This window comes from Bos indicus, chromosome X (genome assembly GCF_029378745.1).
Source record: "Bos indicus isolate NIAB-ARS_2022 breed Sahiwal x Tharparkar chromosome X, NIAB-ARS_B.indTharparkar_mat_pri_1.0, whole genome shotgun sequence".
Lineage (NCBI taxonomy): Eukaryota > Metazoa > Chordata > Mammalia > Artiodactyla > Bovidae > Bos > Bos indicus.
Window position 1 is genome coordinate 16298743 of NC_091789.1, and position 18876 is coordinate 16317618.

At 35.9% G+C, this 18876-nt stretch overlaps 1 protein-coding gene across 11 annotated transcripts in view; it reads right to left on the reverse strand.

The window, feature by feature from the left end:
* The window catches only part of MBNL3 (muscleblind like splicing regulator 3), a 121112-nt gene that overhangs the window by 64248 nt on the left and 37988 nt on the right, over positions 1 to 18876 (reverse strand). For 7 of the 11 annotated variants that reach the window (XM_070783676.1, XM_070783681.1, XM_070783682.1 and 4 more), the window contains exon 2: positions 4866 to 5714. In XM_070783676.1, coding sequence (XP_070639777.1) covers positions 4866 to 5042 — 177 coding nt within the window. In that variant the 5' untranslated portion in view covers positions 5043 to 5714. The remainder of the gene's footprint in view (positions 1 to 4865; positions 5715 to 18876) is intronic. The other 4 variants (XM_070783680.1, XM_019956067.2, XM_070783679.1 and 1 more) reach the window with 2 other exon arrangements.

Sequence of the window (18876 nt, forward strand, 5' to 3'; positions counted from 1 at the left end):
ATGCAGAAGTTAGAGGTGCTGGGGGCGGGGAGGGGGGGCGGTGCTGACTCCAGCACAGGGGCCGCTCCATAGGAGCAGGTGACAAGGACAAGCACATCACAACATTTCTTGGGCTTCCCATTCTCCAGGGTTCTGTCTTTCTGGTGGCCAGTAGTAATACTGTTGTTTCTCTCTTATGGTCCATTTTCTCCTATCTTTCTTGATTGACTGTAAGTAGAGACTTCTAAGATGGATACTTTTCCACATTTTGACAGCTTGGATACTGGGTGACCCTTCAATCAATGGTATGTTGAGGAGATGTTGAATAAATGAAGATATTTATCGATTTTCACAAAAGGAGACCTGATCACTTTACAGCAGAAAAGCCAGCAGACACCATGTTTAGCAGGTGATAAAGGTAACCATGAGAGAGGAGATACATCAAGTACCCTCAAGTATGCACATCATTTCTATGGTTTTCTTACCAAAAAATGCACGACCTCAATCAAATCATGACATTGCATTCGACAAACCCAAATTGAGAGGCATTCTATAAGATGAGTGACCAGTATTCAGCCAAAGTGCCAAGGTCATGAAAGATATGGAAAGACTGAGTAACTGTCACAGATTGGAGAAGACTAAGGAGACATGATCACCAAACAGAATGTGGGGTCCTGGATTGAATTCTGGAGCCCAGAAAGGTCATTAGGAGGGAAATTTGTGAAATTCAAATAACGTCTGTAATTTACTTAATAGTATCGAACTAGAGTTATTTCCTGGTTTTGATAACTGTGCTATGTATGGTATGTAAGTTGTTGACATTACAGGAAGCTGGGTGAAGGGTATGCAGGAACTCCTTATACTATTTTTGAAACTTTTCTATAAGCCTAAAATTACTTCAAAATAAAAACTTTAAACTGAGGCTGAGCCATCGATATGTATTTACTTGGATGCTGATTTTAATTCCATTTTTCTTTCAAGAGAGGTTTTTGAAATGTCCAAAATAGCATTGACTTTTACTGGTCAAAGATACTTCCTTTTTAACGTCAGTAATGTAAGAAGATCCTTAAGTAAAATGTTACTTTCCTTGAGTCTCAGGGTGACAGGTGGTGTCTATATATTCTTTCCAGTGCAGGCAGACCTCTCTGATCAGCTCATAAATGGTTCTAAAACTTGAATAATCCAGAAACCCTTGGGATTATGTTGCTAGGAGTCTTCTGCTCCTGCTAAATTTTCCTTGAGCAAACAGGGATGTGGTAAATATTCAGTCAAAAATAATCAAATTTCAAATGGATGGAAATTGCTGTGACTAGTGATAATTACACAGAATATACTGGTAACTCAGGACAAAGTTAACTCAGGACCTAACAGGATATATTCACATCAATATACCTATACATCTGGTTTCACTTGCCGAAATATTATTATTATGCTTGTGATCATATGCAATATTTGAAGAAAGTGTGGCACTGCTTTCTGTTTTTCCTCGCTCAGTTCCCATCTTCTAGGAATGTATATAGGTTGACATGGCTGTCCTGTGACTATGCCAGCTGCTAAGGCCCCTGCCAGGAAATTTTTGTTAAAAAACTACACAAGGTAGTAAGTAGGGTGGGCAGATGTGATGGATGTTGACCTTTCATAATTAGATAATGACAGAATTTATATCCTTCCTGGATAACAAGTGGCAGATATCACACTGCTTCAAGTATGGAGGAAGATAATATTGGCTATGAAAACAATCACAGATTTTGGGTTGGGATTTTCTGTGACGATCTTTCGTTAAAGTCAAGGGAGAGTCACTAAAAATACTAACCTAGATTAATTGTGAACTGTAATATCAAGAATTTGGCCCAGAATGGGTTAAGCAATACTTTCTGAAATCAATTTTGCCAAGTGGACAGGGCAACTGAGTTATAAGAAAAACAGCTACATATCAACATGAAATGAGACTCTTATGTAGCTGGAAATTAATCTATGGGCTGTGATGTCTAGATCTCTAACTGAAGATGGTGCATGCTTCATCACTGAATACTCAACATTCATAGAGTGATAGGCCCAGCACTTCAGCATAATGCACAATAAGCCATCAAGCTTAACCTCCTTATTTTCCTAACATTCCCTCATTATGAGAGGAGTATAGGATATTGTGAACTACTATGCCTATTATGAAGGCAAAGAACCATCATCATCTGGTAGAGTACTTAGTGCTAATGGAATCCTGATAAAAACCAAAAAACCAAAAGCAGTCACCCAAAGCTCATCAAGTGATTGCTTCAGTTATTTAACCACTCATGGAAGAAGAAACAGAACACAGATACATTTCAAAAGTGTTTCAATGACAGAAACTCAAAGTGGTAGTGAACGCTGCAGTAACCATCGAGGTATGTTATTTGTATATTGTAGATATGGTAGTAGTACAACCCACTTAGGTCAACTGTTTTCATGCATAGTTTTCATGCATACCATGGTATGGTTTTTGTGTATATCAAGGATAAGGAATAATACAACAGGACTACAAAGCTTTTGTGCAGATATGGAACTGTGATGCATGTGCTATCTAAATGGCAAATTAATTTTTTTAAAGGCATTGTATATTTGAAATTCTAAGATTTTCATTAAAATTTGAGAATGTAAGGATTATGCAAATCGTCTTTATCCTGTGTGTCTGGTCATCAAAATTTTAACATATCAAAAATTATTTAAAAAACACTGGATACAGTGAGTAAACAGTGTATTTAAATAATTAAGTGGCTTATTAGTATTCATTGGCCAGTATCTTTGTAGTTTTTGAACTAAACATTTTCCAAGCTTTAAAGTGGTAGTGCAGTATTGCATTTTGTTAACAATCATGCTCCGTATTACTTTTCTTCAAAATGTTTTCATTATGGCATTCTTTTGCCTTTAAATGGGAAAATCGATGTGAACTATATCAATGATTAGTAAGATCACACATCTCTTCCTGCCAGATGCCTGAAAAGATAGAATTTACAAAGCCTGCAAGGAACTCTATTTTTAAGAGCAAGCCATATAGACAGTGATACTTTGCTTGAGGATACGAGCGTGTCCCTTTGAAACATGAATGTGTAGTTTTAAATAATAGAGCCTTAACTAAACAACTGTTTTGAAGAACTCCTAAAACAACAGTTTAGTTAATAGTAAGAAGGTAACTTTGCACTTAATTCACTTTTTGGGTGGGGAGGAGGGATGCCACTTGGCTAGTGGGATCTTCCCTGACCAGGGACTGAATCTGGGGCCATGACACGAAAGCACCAGGTCCTAACCACTGGACCGCCAGGGAAGGCCTTAATTCATTTTTATAGTGATACATGGTTTTTCATTTATGTCATCTTACTGGAATCTCAGCAATAATCATGGAAGTTAGGGAGAGAAGAATTATCCATGCATTAGAAATGAAGCAACTCAAGCTTTGTCTGGAACTTCTGAAACAAGATACGTAAAGTGCGTAGTGCAGTGGTGGACCCTCTATACGGACTGGCTAAAAGATACGTAAAGTGCGTAGTGCAGTGGTGGACCCTCTATAGGGACTGGCTAAAAGGCATTTCCTTCCCTCCTACTCCCGAACTAGTCCAGTGCTCTTTTCTATTCAAGGCACTGCCCAGTCCTTGATTTAAACAATACATAAATGATTTAAATAATACGTAAAATAATTATAGATGAAACTTGAATGAAAATGAAATAAAGAAAACAGAATAAGCCCTTTAGTCAGAATATCTGCTACAAAAAAGAGCAATTCAGACATTTTCAATGTTAGGAGTTGCCATTATCTTTATAACTAGTGACCATTCTTGAACTGGAATGGTTTGAAACAAAAACTAGCAATCAAAACATAAGCAAAAGTAACTACTTACATAGGATATCATGATAAAATGTTTTCTGAATAAGTGATCATACAAAAAAATACATCTCTATTAGCCAATGCAGCCATAAATAAAAATGTTAATGAGATAAAATTGGTCTTGATAAAGTAAAACAGTATTAAGAAATTGAAAAGGTTCTTATTAATATCAATTCATTTTAACATATTTTGAAAAAAATCTCAAATGCATCATAGCAAATCTTATTAGTTAAACCAGGAATCTATGACCATTTTTAACTCCTATGCTTTAATTTGTACATGTTTACCCCTAATTTAAGGATAACCATGAATAAAACATGGAAATCAGTATATTTTTTGTTCTGCAATCATATATGTTCTATTCTATATAATATTTCATCCTCCCTCATATTTTATTTGTACTCTACTACATAATATTCAGGTTTGATAACCTTGGCAATAAAACTTTCCTTATAAAATGTGCTCACAAATCTGAAATTGGTCAATCAGTTATTTAGGAAGAAAATGATATGAACCTAGTATTGTAGCAGTAAGTTCAAGTTAAAGGTTCAAAGTAGACTTTGACTAAGAAAATTCAAAATGCCATCATTTTCCTCCTGGATGATGAGATTTTCACATTTTACTCTCTCCATCTGACTTTATTTACCCTCTGATTGGTCCCTGCCAAGTATCTTTTGGTAACACAGATAATAAACTATTTCAGTAAGGACTTCTCTAAGTTAATCTGAGGATTATGATCACTGCATTAAAAATCTAAATAATAAATACAGAAGTAAAGTAAAGCAAGGCTACAGTTTCTCCTACAAAAATTCTTGAACTTTTTTCTCTATCTATCTTGGTCAGTGAGCTTTGATGGGTGTGCTTTAGTCTGGCTTAGTTCTACAAATACAAAGTCTCCATCCTGCCTTAAAAAACAAACCTATCACTTTCATACTATTAACTTGACTAATTTCAAAGTACAACATATTTCAAAATGCCCAGAAATCAACAAGTGTCAATTTTAAATGATATGCATTTAGATGAGACTCACCTTTAGAGAATCAAAACAAGCCACCACGCGACCATTTTCCACATGGCAAATTCTTGGCGGATGGGCAAACTTGCAATCTGCATCAGCTCGAGAGCAGGTTCCTCTCTGAAATTCTCTACACACTTCCAAAGTCAGCCACTTGGCATCACGAACCAGGGCAATGCTGAAAGCCGTCATATTGAAAGTGAACTCAAAATCAAGTACACCTTCTCTAGGGCACTATTAGTGCTGCTGTTGAAAGGTTAAAAATAAATTCCAGCTAAATGTGAAAAGCTAACAGGTTGCTTTGGTGAAATGCTTCTTTGTTAGCACTTAGGGTTGAATTAAGTCAAATTCGGTCTGAGTAGTCAAACAAAAGGCCCACCGTAAAATAAAAATTGTATCAGAATAACCAAAAGTCAAATTAGAGACCAACTCTTAAGAAGGCAACTGTCAACGTTAAGATATTGAGTGTTTTGTTTTTCCTCTGCCAAAGTTACTTCAAATAACTGGCAGAATTTCAAAAGGATTCTGTGCTCTCCAGTTGATGTTTTCAATTATTCTTACAAAAGAGCATATGCTGCTGGCTGCCCGTCAATTTGTGGAATGGTCTCAGATCAAGGGGAGAAAAGGTTTTCTCCCTATATTGTGGATTTAAAGATTAAGATTGGTAGGATGTTAGAACTGCAAGATTTTTCTTTTGGTTGCAAAATCAGGAGGAGAGAAAATGACTATGAAAATTAAGAAAATTTGGGGGCACAGGTGGGGAGAGGGGGCAGTGATGGTGGTAGGGACACGGGTTTAGAAAGATACAGCTCTGAGGTGGAATCCAAGCTGCAGCGTTTTCAGAAAAGGCACTTCTCCAGAAACCTGCAAAAATAAAATAAATTAAAATTAGCTAATTTAACACAATGCTTTTGTTTTAAACTCTAGATTTGGAAAGCAGTAACATAACCTCTTTAAAACAGGAAGCATCTAGATACTGGGGCTTCCCCCGTCACTCAGCAGTAAAGAAACTGCCTGCAATGCAGGAGCCACAGGAGACGCAGGTTCAATCCCTGGGTCAGGAAGATCCCCTGGAGGAGGAAATGGTAACCCATTCCAGTATTACTGTCTGGAGAATTCCATGGACAGAGGAGCCTGGTGGGCTATAGTCCATAGGGTGCAAAGAGTAGGACATGACTGAGGAACTAAGCACACACGCATTCATCTACATACCGACGGTGCAGCGCAGCATAGTCAGCCATTGTCAGTAAGAAGGCCATTTCCCAGTGTAGAATTCTACTAGTAAAAGAAAGCCACCTCTTTGACTTACTGTTGAAATATAAGACTTGGCAACAGCCCAATTAAAAGGAAAAAAAGACTTGCATTTTGATCTGTTTGGGGGCAGAAATTCATTTGGGGTTCCACTGCACAGAAAATGCCAGACCCTGATGTGACATCCCTTTATGCACCTTTAGACACCTGTGTGTCTCCAGCTTTTAGAGGCTACCAGAGGCCTACCATTAAACTGGCTTTACTGTGGTCTGCTTGAAGGCTCGTTCTGCTCTCAGAATCCAGAAATCAGAAAGAGGACACTGTGTACTTGAAATGTAATTGTTGATGATCACATAAAACAGTCATGACATAACTAGCTGGAGACCCACTGCAAATGAGGTAGGGGAAAGACTGCAAAATGGAAAATGTGCCTCAGTTCAAGAAAGAAACCCTTGAAATGATGCTGGATTTATTTTTTTCTGTGTATTCTCTATTTAGGTCTCAGTCTTTATGAAGGGATATTGAGAAACTCAGAAGGAAGTTTCAGCGTGGACAAATAAGTGAGACAGAACGCACTGTTCCATACACTGGTCATACATTGAATACTGTGCAGTTTTAGGGTTTGCACTTCAACCCACTGTCAGCCAGCAACAATTTCCAGGAACTCAGAGAAGATAAATATTAATTTGCCAGCATTCTACCATGAACACGTACCAAAATTAACTGGGATTTTCTACAGCCAAAGTAAGCTCGGAGTACCAGACAAATCAACCGATTGTTAATCCATCAAAAAAGCAGTATTAAAGTTCTTGAAAACATTTCATTTATTTTTTTTCTTTTTTTAAAAAATTTTTAAACTTTACAATATTGTATTGGTTTTGCCATATATCAACATGATCCACCACAGGTATACACGTGTTCCCCATCCTGAACCCTCCTCCCTCCTCCCTCCCCGTACCATCCCTCTGGGTCGTCCCAGTGCACCAGCCCCAAGCATCCAGTATCGTTTTTAAATAGTTTCTTCAGTAATTTTACAAAATCTGAATTTTTGGATTATCTTTACATTCACCTGATTTTTTAGATACTATTAGGAAATTAAATATACGGAAAACCCAAGCTTATCCATTTAAGAGCAAAACGTGTTTCTCTAAGTCATTCTTCATGGAAATATTTCCAAAACGTATTATATGTAGCTTTGCCTTCTTAAAAAGTCCTGAGCATAATTTGACCTCTGGTTGAAGACTTAGGGTTATAAATGTCCTGGGAAGTATTATAATTCTCTTTCAGTAGCAGATTGTTAATCGTCACTTCTACTGGTAACTTCCCTTCTTGCCACAGTATCTGCCATGGTGGACTGTCCAGCTCCTTTCTGGACTACATAATCGTGAATGTTAATTAAGAGTTAGTTATTCACTATAAGAGAGGTCTGGGGACAAAGTACCAGGCTTTCATGCAGAAGGTGTGTGGTGTGTGACTACTCTTACAGATTTGGAAACCCTTTTGCAATATGTTCCATGCAGTATATTCTGGAGGGTTAAGGTTGTCAGGTGAATGACCTCTAGCAAAACATTTAAAGTATATTCTTTAATTAAGCAGCCAGATTGGGAAATACAAATGAAAATCACAAAGTGATACCACTTCATATCCATTAGGATGACTACAATAAAAAAAGAGAAAAATTGGAGAAACTGGGGCTATTGAACATTGGTGGTGGGAATGTAAAATAGTGCAGCTGCTGTGGCAAACAGTCTGATGGTTCCTCAAACTGTTGAACAGTTACCATATGACTGAGCACTTCTATGCCTAGGTATAGACACAGAAGAACTGAAAGCAGGGTCTTGAAGACATATTTGTACACTCGTGTTCATAGCAGCACTATTCATAGTAGCCAAGACGTGGATACATTCAAAGTGTCCATCAGCAGATGGGTGGATATACAAAATGTGATATATCCACACAATGAAATATCATTCTATCCTAAAAAGGAATAAAGTATTGACACATGCCACAACATGAATGAACCTTGAAAAAATGATGCTAAGTGGAAGAAGCCAGTCATGATGGCCACATGCTGTATGGTTCCATTGATATTAAATCCTGAGTCAGAAAGCAAGTTAATGGTTGTAAGAGCCTGGAGAAGAGAAGAAAGTGGAATGACTACTGAATGTGTATAGGGTCTCCTTTGAGGGCGATGAAAATATTCTGGAATTAGATAGTGGTAATGGTTGCAAGGTTTCAAATATACTAAAAGCCCATTCACTAAACTGTGTACTTTAAATGAGTGAGCTGGACAGTATGTGGATTATATATTGAAAAAGCTATTTATTAAGTCTAAAGAGACACGACAACAACAAAAAAGTCTCACAGGTGATAGAATTGGCTATCCCAATCTTTTCTTTCTTAGATACAAATTCTTCTAAGTAGTATTCCTAAGTTGAACTTCAAGAGTAAATTCATTTCCACATCTGTGTTATAGAAAGTACTTCTAAATGAGTATGTCCTGTGAGTTTGTAAGTTTATATTTAAAGAAGTAGTCAAATTTAGTCCTATAACTAAATCATATAGGTTGCCTAAATATATATGAAAGAAAAAATAACACAAAAGAATGTATATCTACATAACATTTTTTTTCTCAGCGCGTAAGACAGTGAGTAAGGTTCTGGAGGAAGATTTTTTTCTATCGGTCTATCAAGTACAGGAACAGTAATAAATAATAAATTTGAACTTTAAACTTTGACAAAGGAAAAATACAAACAGGAATTGAACTCTGGCCATGCATTTTATATAAGACAGAGGGAATGGGAGAAGGAATTTTCTTCATTTTTAAAATTGGCCTGTAACCTCTGATGGGCCCCTGGCCAGTTCCTCAAAACATTTCCAGCCAGAACTTGTCTGCATGTCTTCCTTCAGACTGGAACTATTTTTGGAGCTGGCACAGAACCAGCTAGGTGCAACAGCTAAAAAGAGCTGGCGTGACACTGCAGAGACGTTGGTTCCCTCGTGCAGCTTTGCTCATCTGTGTATAAAAGCCAGGGGTGAGGGGGTCCATTTTAAAAATCAACTTTGTTTGGGAGACAACACAACTTTATCTTAACTACTTTAGACTTGAGTAATAGGAATGCAATTTTGCTTTTCATGATTCTAAGGAAGAACTTAAAAAGTTACCATTTCTTAGTACATTTGTACTTGTATAGTATTTTTATAGTGTTTTTATCTCATTGATCTTTGGAGCCCTAAAAAATACTCTACAGCATAGGAGATAACCCAAAAAAGACCAGAGAAAGAAATGAAGTTCAAGGAGGTTAAATTATTTATCTGAAGTTACACAGCCTTTAGTGGTAGAAGCACAGCTCCTGGCAAGATTCTCTGATTCTAAATCTCATGCTTAGATCCTGGTAGAGAAATGTAGCAGTTTCCTATCTCTTATCTCTCTCAGGATTCTTAAAGAAGGAAAATCAAGCATTTCTGTGTAGTACTTATGATTCCTTCTCAAAGTTATGTTCACACATATTGTAGTGCCATCTTCATAATATCTCCAAGTTGTGCTATACCAACATTTATCCATGTCTACTATATGCCAAGCACTGTTCTAGATGTGGAACAAGACAGATAAGGTCCCTGCTGTCATGGAACTTCCTATGTTCATTTAAATAGAGAAGAAACAAAAGGCCTAGTTAAGTAGAATGATTATGAGAGTTTATGAAGGGCTGGAAGCAGACTCTAGGTATTCTAACATGAGCCTCCAATTCACCCATGAATGGTACATCAAGCACTGTAACTTAACGACACTCTTAAACACACACTCAAACATTATTGAATAGAAACAAGTCACTAAAAGCAGTATCCCAGAAATTACCAAGTTTTACTGCCTTTAGGATTCCTCTTGAAGACAGTACTACTGTTCCCATTTTATAGATGGGGAAAGAGAGGTGGGGAAGGTTTGAGTCTTACACAACTTCATGTAGCTACCATCAACACCTGGTTCAAACCCACCAGTCTGAGACCAGAGCCCACCTTCTTAATCATGTCACAATATTGTATCTCTCTTATGGTACGGATCACACTTTTTAGGCTCTTAACTTTTCTCCCTTATTAGATTGTAAACTCCATAAAAATAGAGACCATGTCTTACTTAGTTTTTCTCATTTCAAATTCGAGCATTTAAGCATTTCTTGGGATTCTTACTGTGAAAGGTCAAAGATTAAATGGTAACTAACCCTTTCAAGCAAGGAGTTTTGTCAGTTGAGAACCTTCTAGGCTGACTAAGCTTTGGCCACCTCTGTCAGTTTCATATCTATCAGACACGTAAAGTCGAGTATTTTTTCATAATTCTAGCTTTCAAGTTGAAGACACGACTGAGCAACTGATCTGATCTGATTAATATTTGAAATTATTGATATATACAGCACTCAGTTTCCATAAGGAATGGTCTATTACTGCTCTTTTGATAGCAACAATATCTTATCTTGGATTTTTTTAAATGTCATGATTAGTTTGATCGGGATTGCATTAAATCTGTAGATTTCTTTCGGTAGCATGGCCAATTTTTCCAATATGAGAGCATGGGATATCTATTTCTTTAAATCATCTTCAATTCCCTTTATCAATGTTTTATTGTTTTCGGAATATAAGTCTTTTATTTTCTTGGTCAGGTTTATTCCTAAGTATTTTTTCATGTGATTTTTAAAGGGGATTTTTTTTTTAAACAGAATTGGAACAAATAATCCTAAAATTAATACAGAGCCATAAAAGACCCCAAACTGCCAAAGCAATCTTGAAGAAAAAGAAAAAAGCTGGAGGTATCACGCTCCCTGACTTTAGGCTATACTATAAAGCTACAGTAATCAAAACAGTGTGGTACTGACACAGAAACAGACACATGTCAACGGAACAGAATAGAGAGCAAGAAAATAAACTGACACACCTATAGTCAATTAATTTTCAACAAAGGAGGCAAAAAGATACGATGGAAAAGACAGTTTCACTGCAGCACTATGTACAATAGCCAAGATAAAGAAAAAGTCCAAGTGCCCACCAACAGATGACTGGATAAAGAAAATGTGGTGTGTATATATGTGTATGTGTGTGCGTGCTCAGTCACTTAGCCACGTCAGACTCTTTGCAACCCCATGGACTGTAGGCTGCCAGGCTACTCTGTCCAAGGGGATTCTCCAGGCAAGAATACTGGAGTGGGTTGTCATACCCTCCTCCAGGGGATCTTCCCAACCCAGGGATTGAACCCAGGTCTCCCGCATTGCAGGCAGATTCTTTATCATCTGAGCCACCAGGGAAGCCTATATATATATATATGTGTGTATATATATATATATATATATATATGTATATGTATATATACATATACACACACATAATGGCATACTACTGAGCCATAAAAAATGAAATATTGCCATTTTCAGCAACATGGATGGACCTAGAGAGTAGCATATTAAGTGAAAAAAGTCAGACAAAGACAAATATCATATATCACTAATATGTGGAATTTAATATATGATATAAATGAACTTATTTATAAAAGAGAAACAGACTCACAGACACAGAAAACTAACTTACAGTTACCAAAGGGGAAAGGGACAGGAAGAGATAAATTAGAAATTTAGGATTAGCAGATACAATCTACTATACATAAACAAATAAACAAGGTCCTACTGTATAGCATAGGGAATCATATTCAATATCTTATAATAAGCTATAATGGAAAAGAACATGAAAAAATATATATATTACATATATTTAAAGGTTCACACATTTTCTCATGGAATTTTTCTTGATGGTAAAACAAAATAAATAAATATTTTCAACTGATACAATGGAAATAGTACCTTGCTCCAGAGCGGCTTGCAAGGTCACTGACAGCAGCTACTTTCACCCTCACTTTTTGCTACATTTTCCTCATCTCCTCCTTTCTTTTACCTCCCCTTCACAAGTCAGCACATAACACAGAAACATTGCCAATGCCTGGTCCAGAAGATCACAAAGATGTTCTCTGGCAGCTAAAGCAATATCTCAAGAGGCATTTCTTTAAATGCATTTATCAACCTCCTGAATAAACAATGAAAACAATGTTTTCTTTCTTTCCATTTTAAGCTTTCCTTACATCTGTATTACCTCGGAATTCCTTGTGGCCATTTATTTTGGCTCTATGAATATATGACATGCCTGCCACACACTGCTTGAATTGGCAGGCTGACAAAGTTTAAAAGCTTTCAAGTTTTCGAATTTGCTTCAAGTTCTATTTCCCTCACGTGTTTTGCTTAGTGGTCCACCAATCTGTGTTCTTCAAGCATATGAGAGGTCCTCAGATCTACAGATGGAAACCATGATTTCACAAGCATCTGATGGAAAACTGAGTTTTCTATCTGAACAAAAAAATAAGTCTCTGAAAATAAGGATATTTCACCTATGTGCAGAATTTTTTCATTAAGCTTTAAAAAAAAAAAAAAAAAGCCTCACTGAATTTTTTTCACAATATTCCCAGGATAATAGCTTTATCTTTTACAAAACTCAGGTAAGTCAAATTATTCTATTTCATAAAGCAATTATTTTATTATTTTATTTCATATTTCATTATTTTATTTCATAAAACCTCAGTTCATACACTGGTCATAAAAGGGAAAAAAAAAAAAAAAACAGGTGCTACAGTGTCTCTTTCAAACATATGTGATTGGTTTTGTTGGTCAGAGGAGTTTATCTTTTTAAAAAAATAAAAAAAGATCTATCTCTTTAAAAATAATATATTAATTTATGAGAATTTGCTAATAAATGCCATGTAAATATTTAAAACTAATCCAGTTTAACGTAAAAACAACCTAAAACTGGATTCTGAACACAGTCGTTATATAAAAGCACTGGTTAATTGCTTATGTCTGTGGGACAGAAATCCCAGAGCCACTAAAAGATAACAAAAAAACTGAATTTAAAATTGAAGACGACAGGAAGTTAATATACTTGGCAATTAAAACCCTATAATGTTCAAGCATTTGAGATGAAAGAAATACAAAATGTCACAAGACTGATTGCATTTAATATGTGTAGGGTGATTTTGCTGAAGATGCATTCAACAAATATTTATTGGGTATCCAAGTGACCTAGGCACTGATCCAGGTGCTGGGGATGCAAAGGTGAACAAGATTAAATCCTGGTCCTGAGAAATGTACATTCAATTGGTTGGCCATGAATGGAGATGGGAGAGTGGCGAAAATAAAAAAAAACTTGTACCATCATTCATTTTATCTATTTAAAAAATACCTATTATGATTCCCTAAAAGTTCAAACAGATGAGGTCTTTAAAAACATTCATGTGGAATAACAAATGTTGGTGAAGATGTGGAAAAAAGGGAACCCTTGTACATTGTCAATGGAAGTGTAAATTGGTGCAGCCACTGTGGAGAACAGTATGGAGGTTCCTCAAACTAAAAATAGAACTGCCATATGATCCAGGAAATCCTGGGAATATATCCCAAGAAACTGAAAACACTAGTTTGAAAATGTACACGCACCCCCAATGCTCAAAGGAGCATTCTTTACAACAGTCAAGATATGGAAACAACCTAAGTGTCCATCAACAGATGAATGGATAAAGAAAATGTGGAATACATATACAATGGAATACAACTCAGCAAGAAAAAGGAATGAAATGTTACCATTTGCAACAACATGGATGGACTTAGAGGGTATTAAGCTTAGTGAAATGAGTTAGAGAAATACTGTATGTTATCACTTGTATATGGAATAAAAACATTAAATGAGTATCAAAAAAGCAGACTCACATAGAACAAATGAGTGGTTGCCACTGGGGAGAGGGAAGGGGAGGGGGAAATTTAGGGGTAGGGGGTTAAGAGCTACAAACTATTATGCATAAAATGAGCTACAAGAATATATTGTAGAGCACAGGGAATATAGCCAATATTTCATAAGAGCTATAAACAGAGTACAATCTTTCAAAAATTGTGAATCACTATGTTGTATACCTGAAACTTTTATATTAATAATATCATAAATCAACTATATCTCAATAAATAAATTAAAAAAATATTCATGTGGGAAAATATCGGTTAATCAACAAACATTCATTATGTCCACCAACTATAGGCACAGACTTATGTCACACGCATAAGTTTAAACCAGATGAGTTTAAAACACTGCCTGTACTCAACAAACCTCTATCGAGTTTGGGAGATACAAACAACATGATGTGAAATAAAAGCTAAAAATGTAGACAACTGGGGCTTTTCAGGCGGCTCAGTGGTAGAGAATCCACCTGCCAAGCAGGAGACACAGGAAACACCGGGTCAGTCTCTGGGTGGGAATGATCCCCTGGAGAAGGGAATGGCAAACCACTACAGTATTCTTGCCTGGGAAATCCCATGGACAAAGGAGCCTGGTGGGCTCTATGGTTCTTGGAGTCACAAAGAGTCGGACACAACTCAGCGCCGAAACAGCAGCAGCAGTAATGTAGACAATTAACGGCAAAATTCAATGACATTAACAACAAACGGGATGAGAGTTCTGAGAAGAGGATATCACTCAGGCCTGAAGTTGTCAAGGGAGTTTTCTAAGAAGAGAAAGTGGAGCTGGACCTTAAAGAATGAGAAGGACCTAGGTGAGGGCAGAACCTAGGTGAGGGTGGAGGGTCAGAGAGACTTTCTGGAGAGAGGAACAGCACAGATGAGGATGAGAAGCTTTTGTAGGATGGTGAGCAGACATGGGCTAGCTAGGATAGCAGGTTATACTGTGGTAGAGAAACTATGGTGTAGGTAGTTTCTGAAGATTCTTAAAAATGGCTCCAGGAGTGTATGCTTACTACACAAATAAAAGATTTTAAGCAGAGTAGAAACTTAGTGGCCATAAACACAGTATGGTTAACAATGATCCGCCCTTGAAAAATTGTTTTATTTAAGGAGCCCACAACACTATCAGAGCAAAGTTTACACACCTGACACACTCTGGAAGAAGAAAAGATGAGAGAGAAGTGGGTGGAAGCCAGAGTGTTTCTCTCTAGTTCACAGGCTTTGGGAGGATATGACAGGCAATGATTCAAATCAGGCTGGCATGAAAAGTAGATAAAGAAACAAATGGAAAGTGCAGCTTCCTGCTTTCATTTTAATTACACATTTATCAATGACCCCCATCATTAAGGTCACATAACTATCCCAATTTTACAAAGTAGCTCAAATGCTTTTCAATCTCAATCTTTTAAATTCCTTTTAAAAACATACTTGAAATTTCAACAAGGACTTTTTTTTTTTCAGATTTTCTTACAGAACAAGCACATGCCAGGAATTACATTTAGACAGCAATTTTTTGCCTGTAACGGCATCCTGTAAATTCTTGCTACAAGACTTTAACCAGTACCTCAGTGACTGGAAAATGTTCACACTCCTCCCAAAGTACATACTGAATTGAACTCAATTGAATTTTCATGGCCAATTTACTCACTGATAAGATTTGGTTGAACACTGACTATTCACCAACACACACACGTGCAACAAATTGCAAAACAATCATCAGAAGCTATCACAAAATGTTTAATTATCCTTTAAATACTTACAAACAGCTCAAGGAACTCTAGTCAAATTTGTGAGTCACATAAGAATGACTATTGTCAGAGAGGTAAACTAAAGTAGCATCTACATGATTTGATCATGTAAAGGGATTCATCACTATCTCGTAGGCATCCTTACCTGACTTCATCACTGGTATTGTGTCCAATAAATTCAGACTCTCAATCTCAGTACAAAACCTCCAATCCTTTTTAGGAGCACTTATAAGACTAGTGAAAGGATAGAGGAAAAAAGCTTTATGGCTGAAAAAGCTGGACGAGGACCAAACACACCCTGATTTCAAGGATCAAGTAATTTAATACATCAATGCCCAAAGTTCTAGTAGACTTGAAGGGAGTTTTCTGGGAAAGTAAATTTCCTGAGCAAGAATACACAAGAGTTCTATCCTCTATCTCTGAAGTTATTGTTGCTAGAAGCATGATTTCACATTCACATTATACACATGGCTGTAATGTATATCTGTAAGCTAATTGCCTGGAGTTAATTGGAAAGCTGGCTACTTTAGTAAAGAGTTATTCACCAAGAAAAAAAAGGGAGAGGACTCAGAATTAGAAATAAAAGAGTAGATATTACAACTGATATCATAGAAATACAAAGGATTATAAAAGACTACTATGAGGAATTAAACACTAGCAAATTGGACAACCTAGAAATACTGGATAAATTCCTAGAAACACACTACTGACTAAGTCCAAATCATGATGAAACAGAAAACCAGAACAGACCAATAACAAATAAGGTGATTGAGAATCAGTAATCAAAAACCTCCCAACAAACAAAAGTCCAGGACCAGATGACTTCACTGGTGAATTCTACCAAACATTCAAAGAAAAATTAACATCAATCCATCTCAAAGTCTTCCAAAAAATAGAAGAGAATGGTTCTTTTCCAAACTCATTTTACAAGGCCAGCATTACCCTATCAAAACCAGCCAAAACTGTCACAAGAAAAGAAAATTACAGGTCAATATCCCTGATGCACATAGATACAAAAATCTTCAATAAAATATTAGCAAACTGAATTCAATAATACATTAAAAAGATCATACACCTTCATATAATATACAAATACCAAATCAGTATGCAATATATCTGAAACTAATATAATTTATGTCAATTATACCTCAATGAAATTTATTTTATTTTTTTAAATTTTTATTATTTATTTTAAAAATCCTGGTCAAGTGGGATTTATTCCAGGGATAGAAGGCTGGTTTAACATCTACACAACATTAACAAAATGAAGGATAAAAATCATATGATAATCTCAAGAAAAATCATCTGACAAAATTCAGGACCCATTTATGTTAAAAACTCTCAACAAAGGGTATAGAGGAACATAATAAAAGCCATATACAACAAGCCCACAGCTAATATCATACTCAATGATTAAAAGCTTAAAGCTTTTCTGCTAATATCAGGAACAAGACAAGTGACATCTTCAGACATATTTTATTCAACGTCGTACTGAAAATCCTATCCAGAGAAATTAGGCAAGAAAAAGAAACAAAAAGAAATCCAAATTGAATGGGAAAAAGTATTTGCAGATGATGTGATATTATATATAGAAAACTCTAAAAACTCCATTAGAAAACTTTTAAAACTAGTTAAGTGAATTCAAGCAAGTTGTAGGATACAAAATCAATACAAAAAAGCTTGCTGTGTTTCTATACACTAATAATGAACTACTGGAAAGAGAAAGTGAGGAAACAATCCTATTTACAATTGCATCAAAAAGAAGAAAATACATAGGAATACATTTAACCAAGGAGGTAAAATACATATATATTGAAAACTGTTAAGACATTATGAAAGAAATTTAAAAGACAGAAATAAATGAAAAGATATTCTGTGCACATGGATTGAAATAATTAATATTGTTAAAACGTCCATATCACCCAAAGCAATATCCAGGTTCAATACAAGCTCCATCAAAATTCCAATGAGACTGTTTACAAAAATAGTGGATCAGTTCTAAAATTTGTATGGGATTATAAAAGACCCCAAGGAGCAAAAGGAATCTTGAGAAAGAACAAAGCTGGAGGGATCACACCATGGTACTGATTTCAAACTATATTACAAAGCTATAGTAATTACAGTATTCCATAAAAACAGACACACAGTTCAATGGAAAAGAATAGAGAGTCCATCAATAAACCCACTCATACATGGTCAATTAATATATAACAAAAGAAGCCAAGAATGCACGATGAGGAAAGGATAGTGTCTTCAATAAACAGTGTTGGGAGGATTGGATAGCCACATGCAAAAGAATGAAACGAAACCATTATCTTATACCACACACAAAGATTCACTCAAAATGGATTAAAGATTTAAATATAAGACCTGAAACCACTAAACTGCTGGAAGAAAACATAGGTGGTAACTTCCTTGATAAAGATCTTGGCAATGATTTTTTGAACCTGACACCAAAAATAGAAGCAACAAAATAAAAAATAAGTGGGACCACACTGAAATAAAAAGCTTCTGCACAGCAAAGGAAACCAACAACAGAATAAAAGGCAATCTACTAAATAGGAGAAAATATTTGCAAATCATATATCTGATAAAGGGCTAGCATCCAAAATACATAAAGAACTCCTATAACTCAAGAGCAAAAAAAGCCAAGGAATCTGATTTTAGAATGTGCAGAAGATCTGAATAGACATTTTTCCAAATAGGATATCCAGGTGGCCTACTGATACATGAAAAGATGCTCATTGTTAATCATCAGAGAAACCACAATGAGCTATCACCTCACACCTGTTAGAAAGGCTATTATCAAAAAGACTAGAAATATCAAATGTTGGTTTGGATGTGAAGAAAAAGGAACATTAGTGCACTCTTGGCGGTAATGTTGGAGGTTCCTCAAAAAATTAAAAATAGAACTACCGTATGATACAGCAATCCCACTTCTGGGTATTTATTTGAAGAAAACAAAAACACTAAATTGAAGAGATATATGCACCTCCATGTTCAATGCAGCATTATTTACATTAGCCAAAGTATAGAAAGAACCCAAGTGTACATGAATAAAGAAACTGTGATATACATATATATATGATGGAATATTATTCAGCCATAAAAACGAATGAAATCCTGCCATTTGTGACAACATGAATGGATCTTGAAGGCCTTATGCTAAGTGAAATAAGTCAGAGAAAGACAAATACCATATGATCTCTTACATATGGA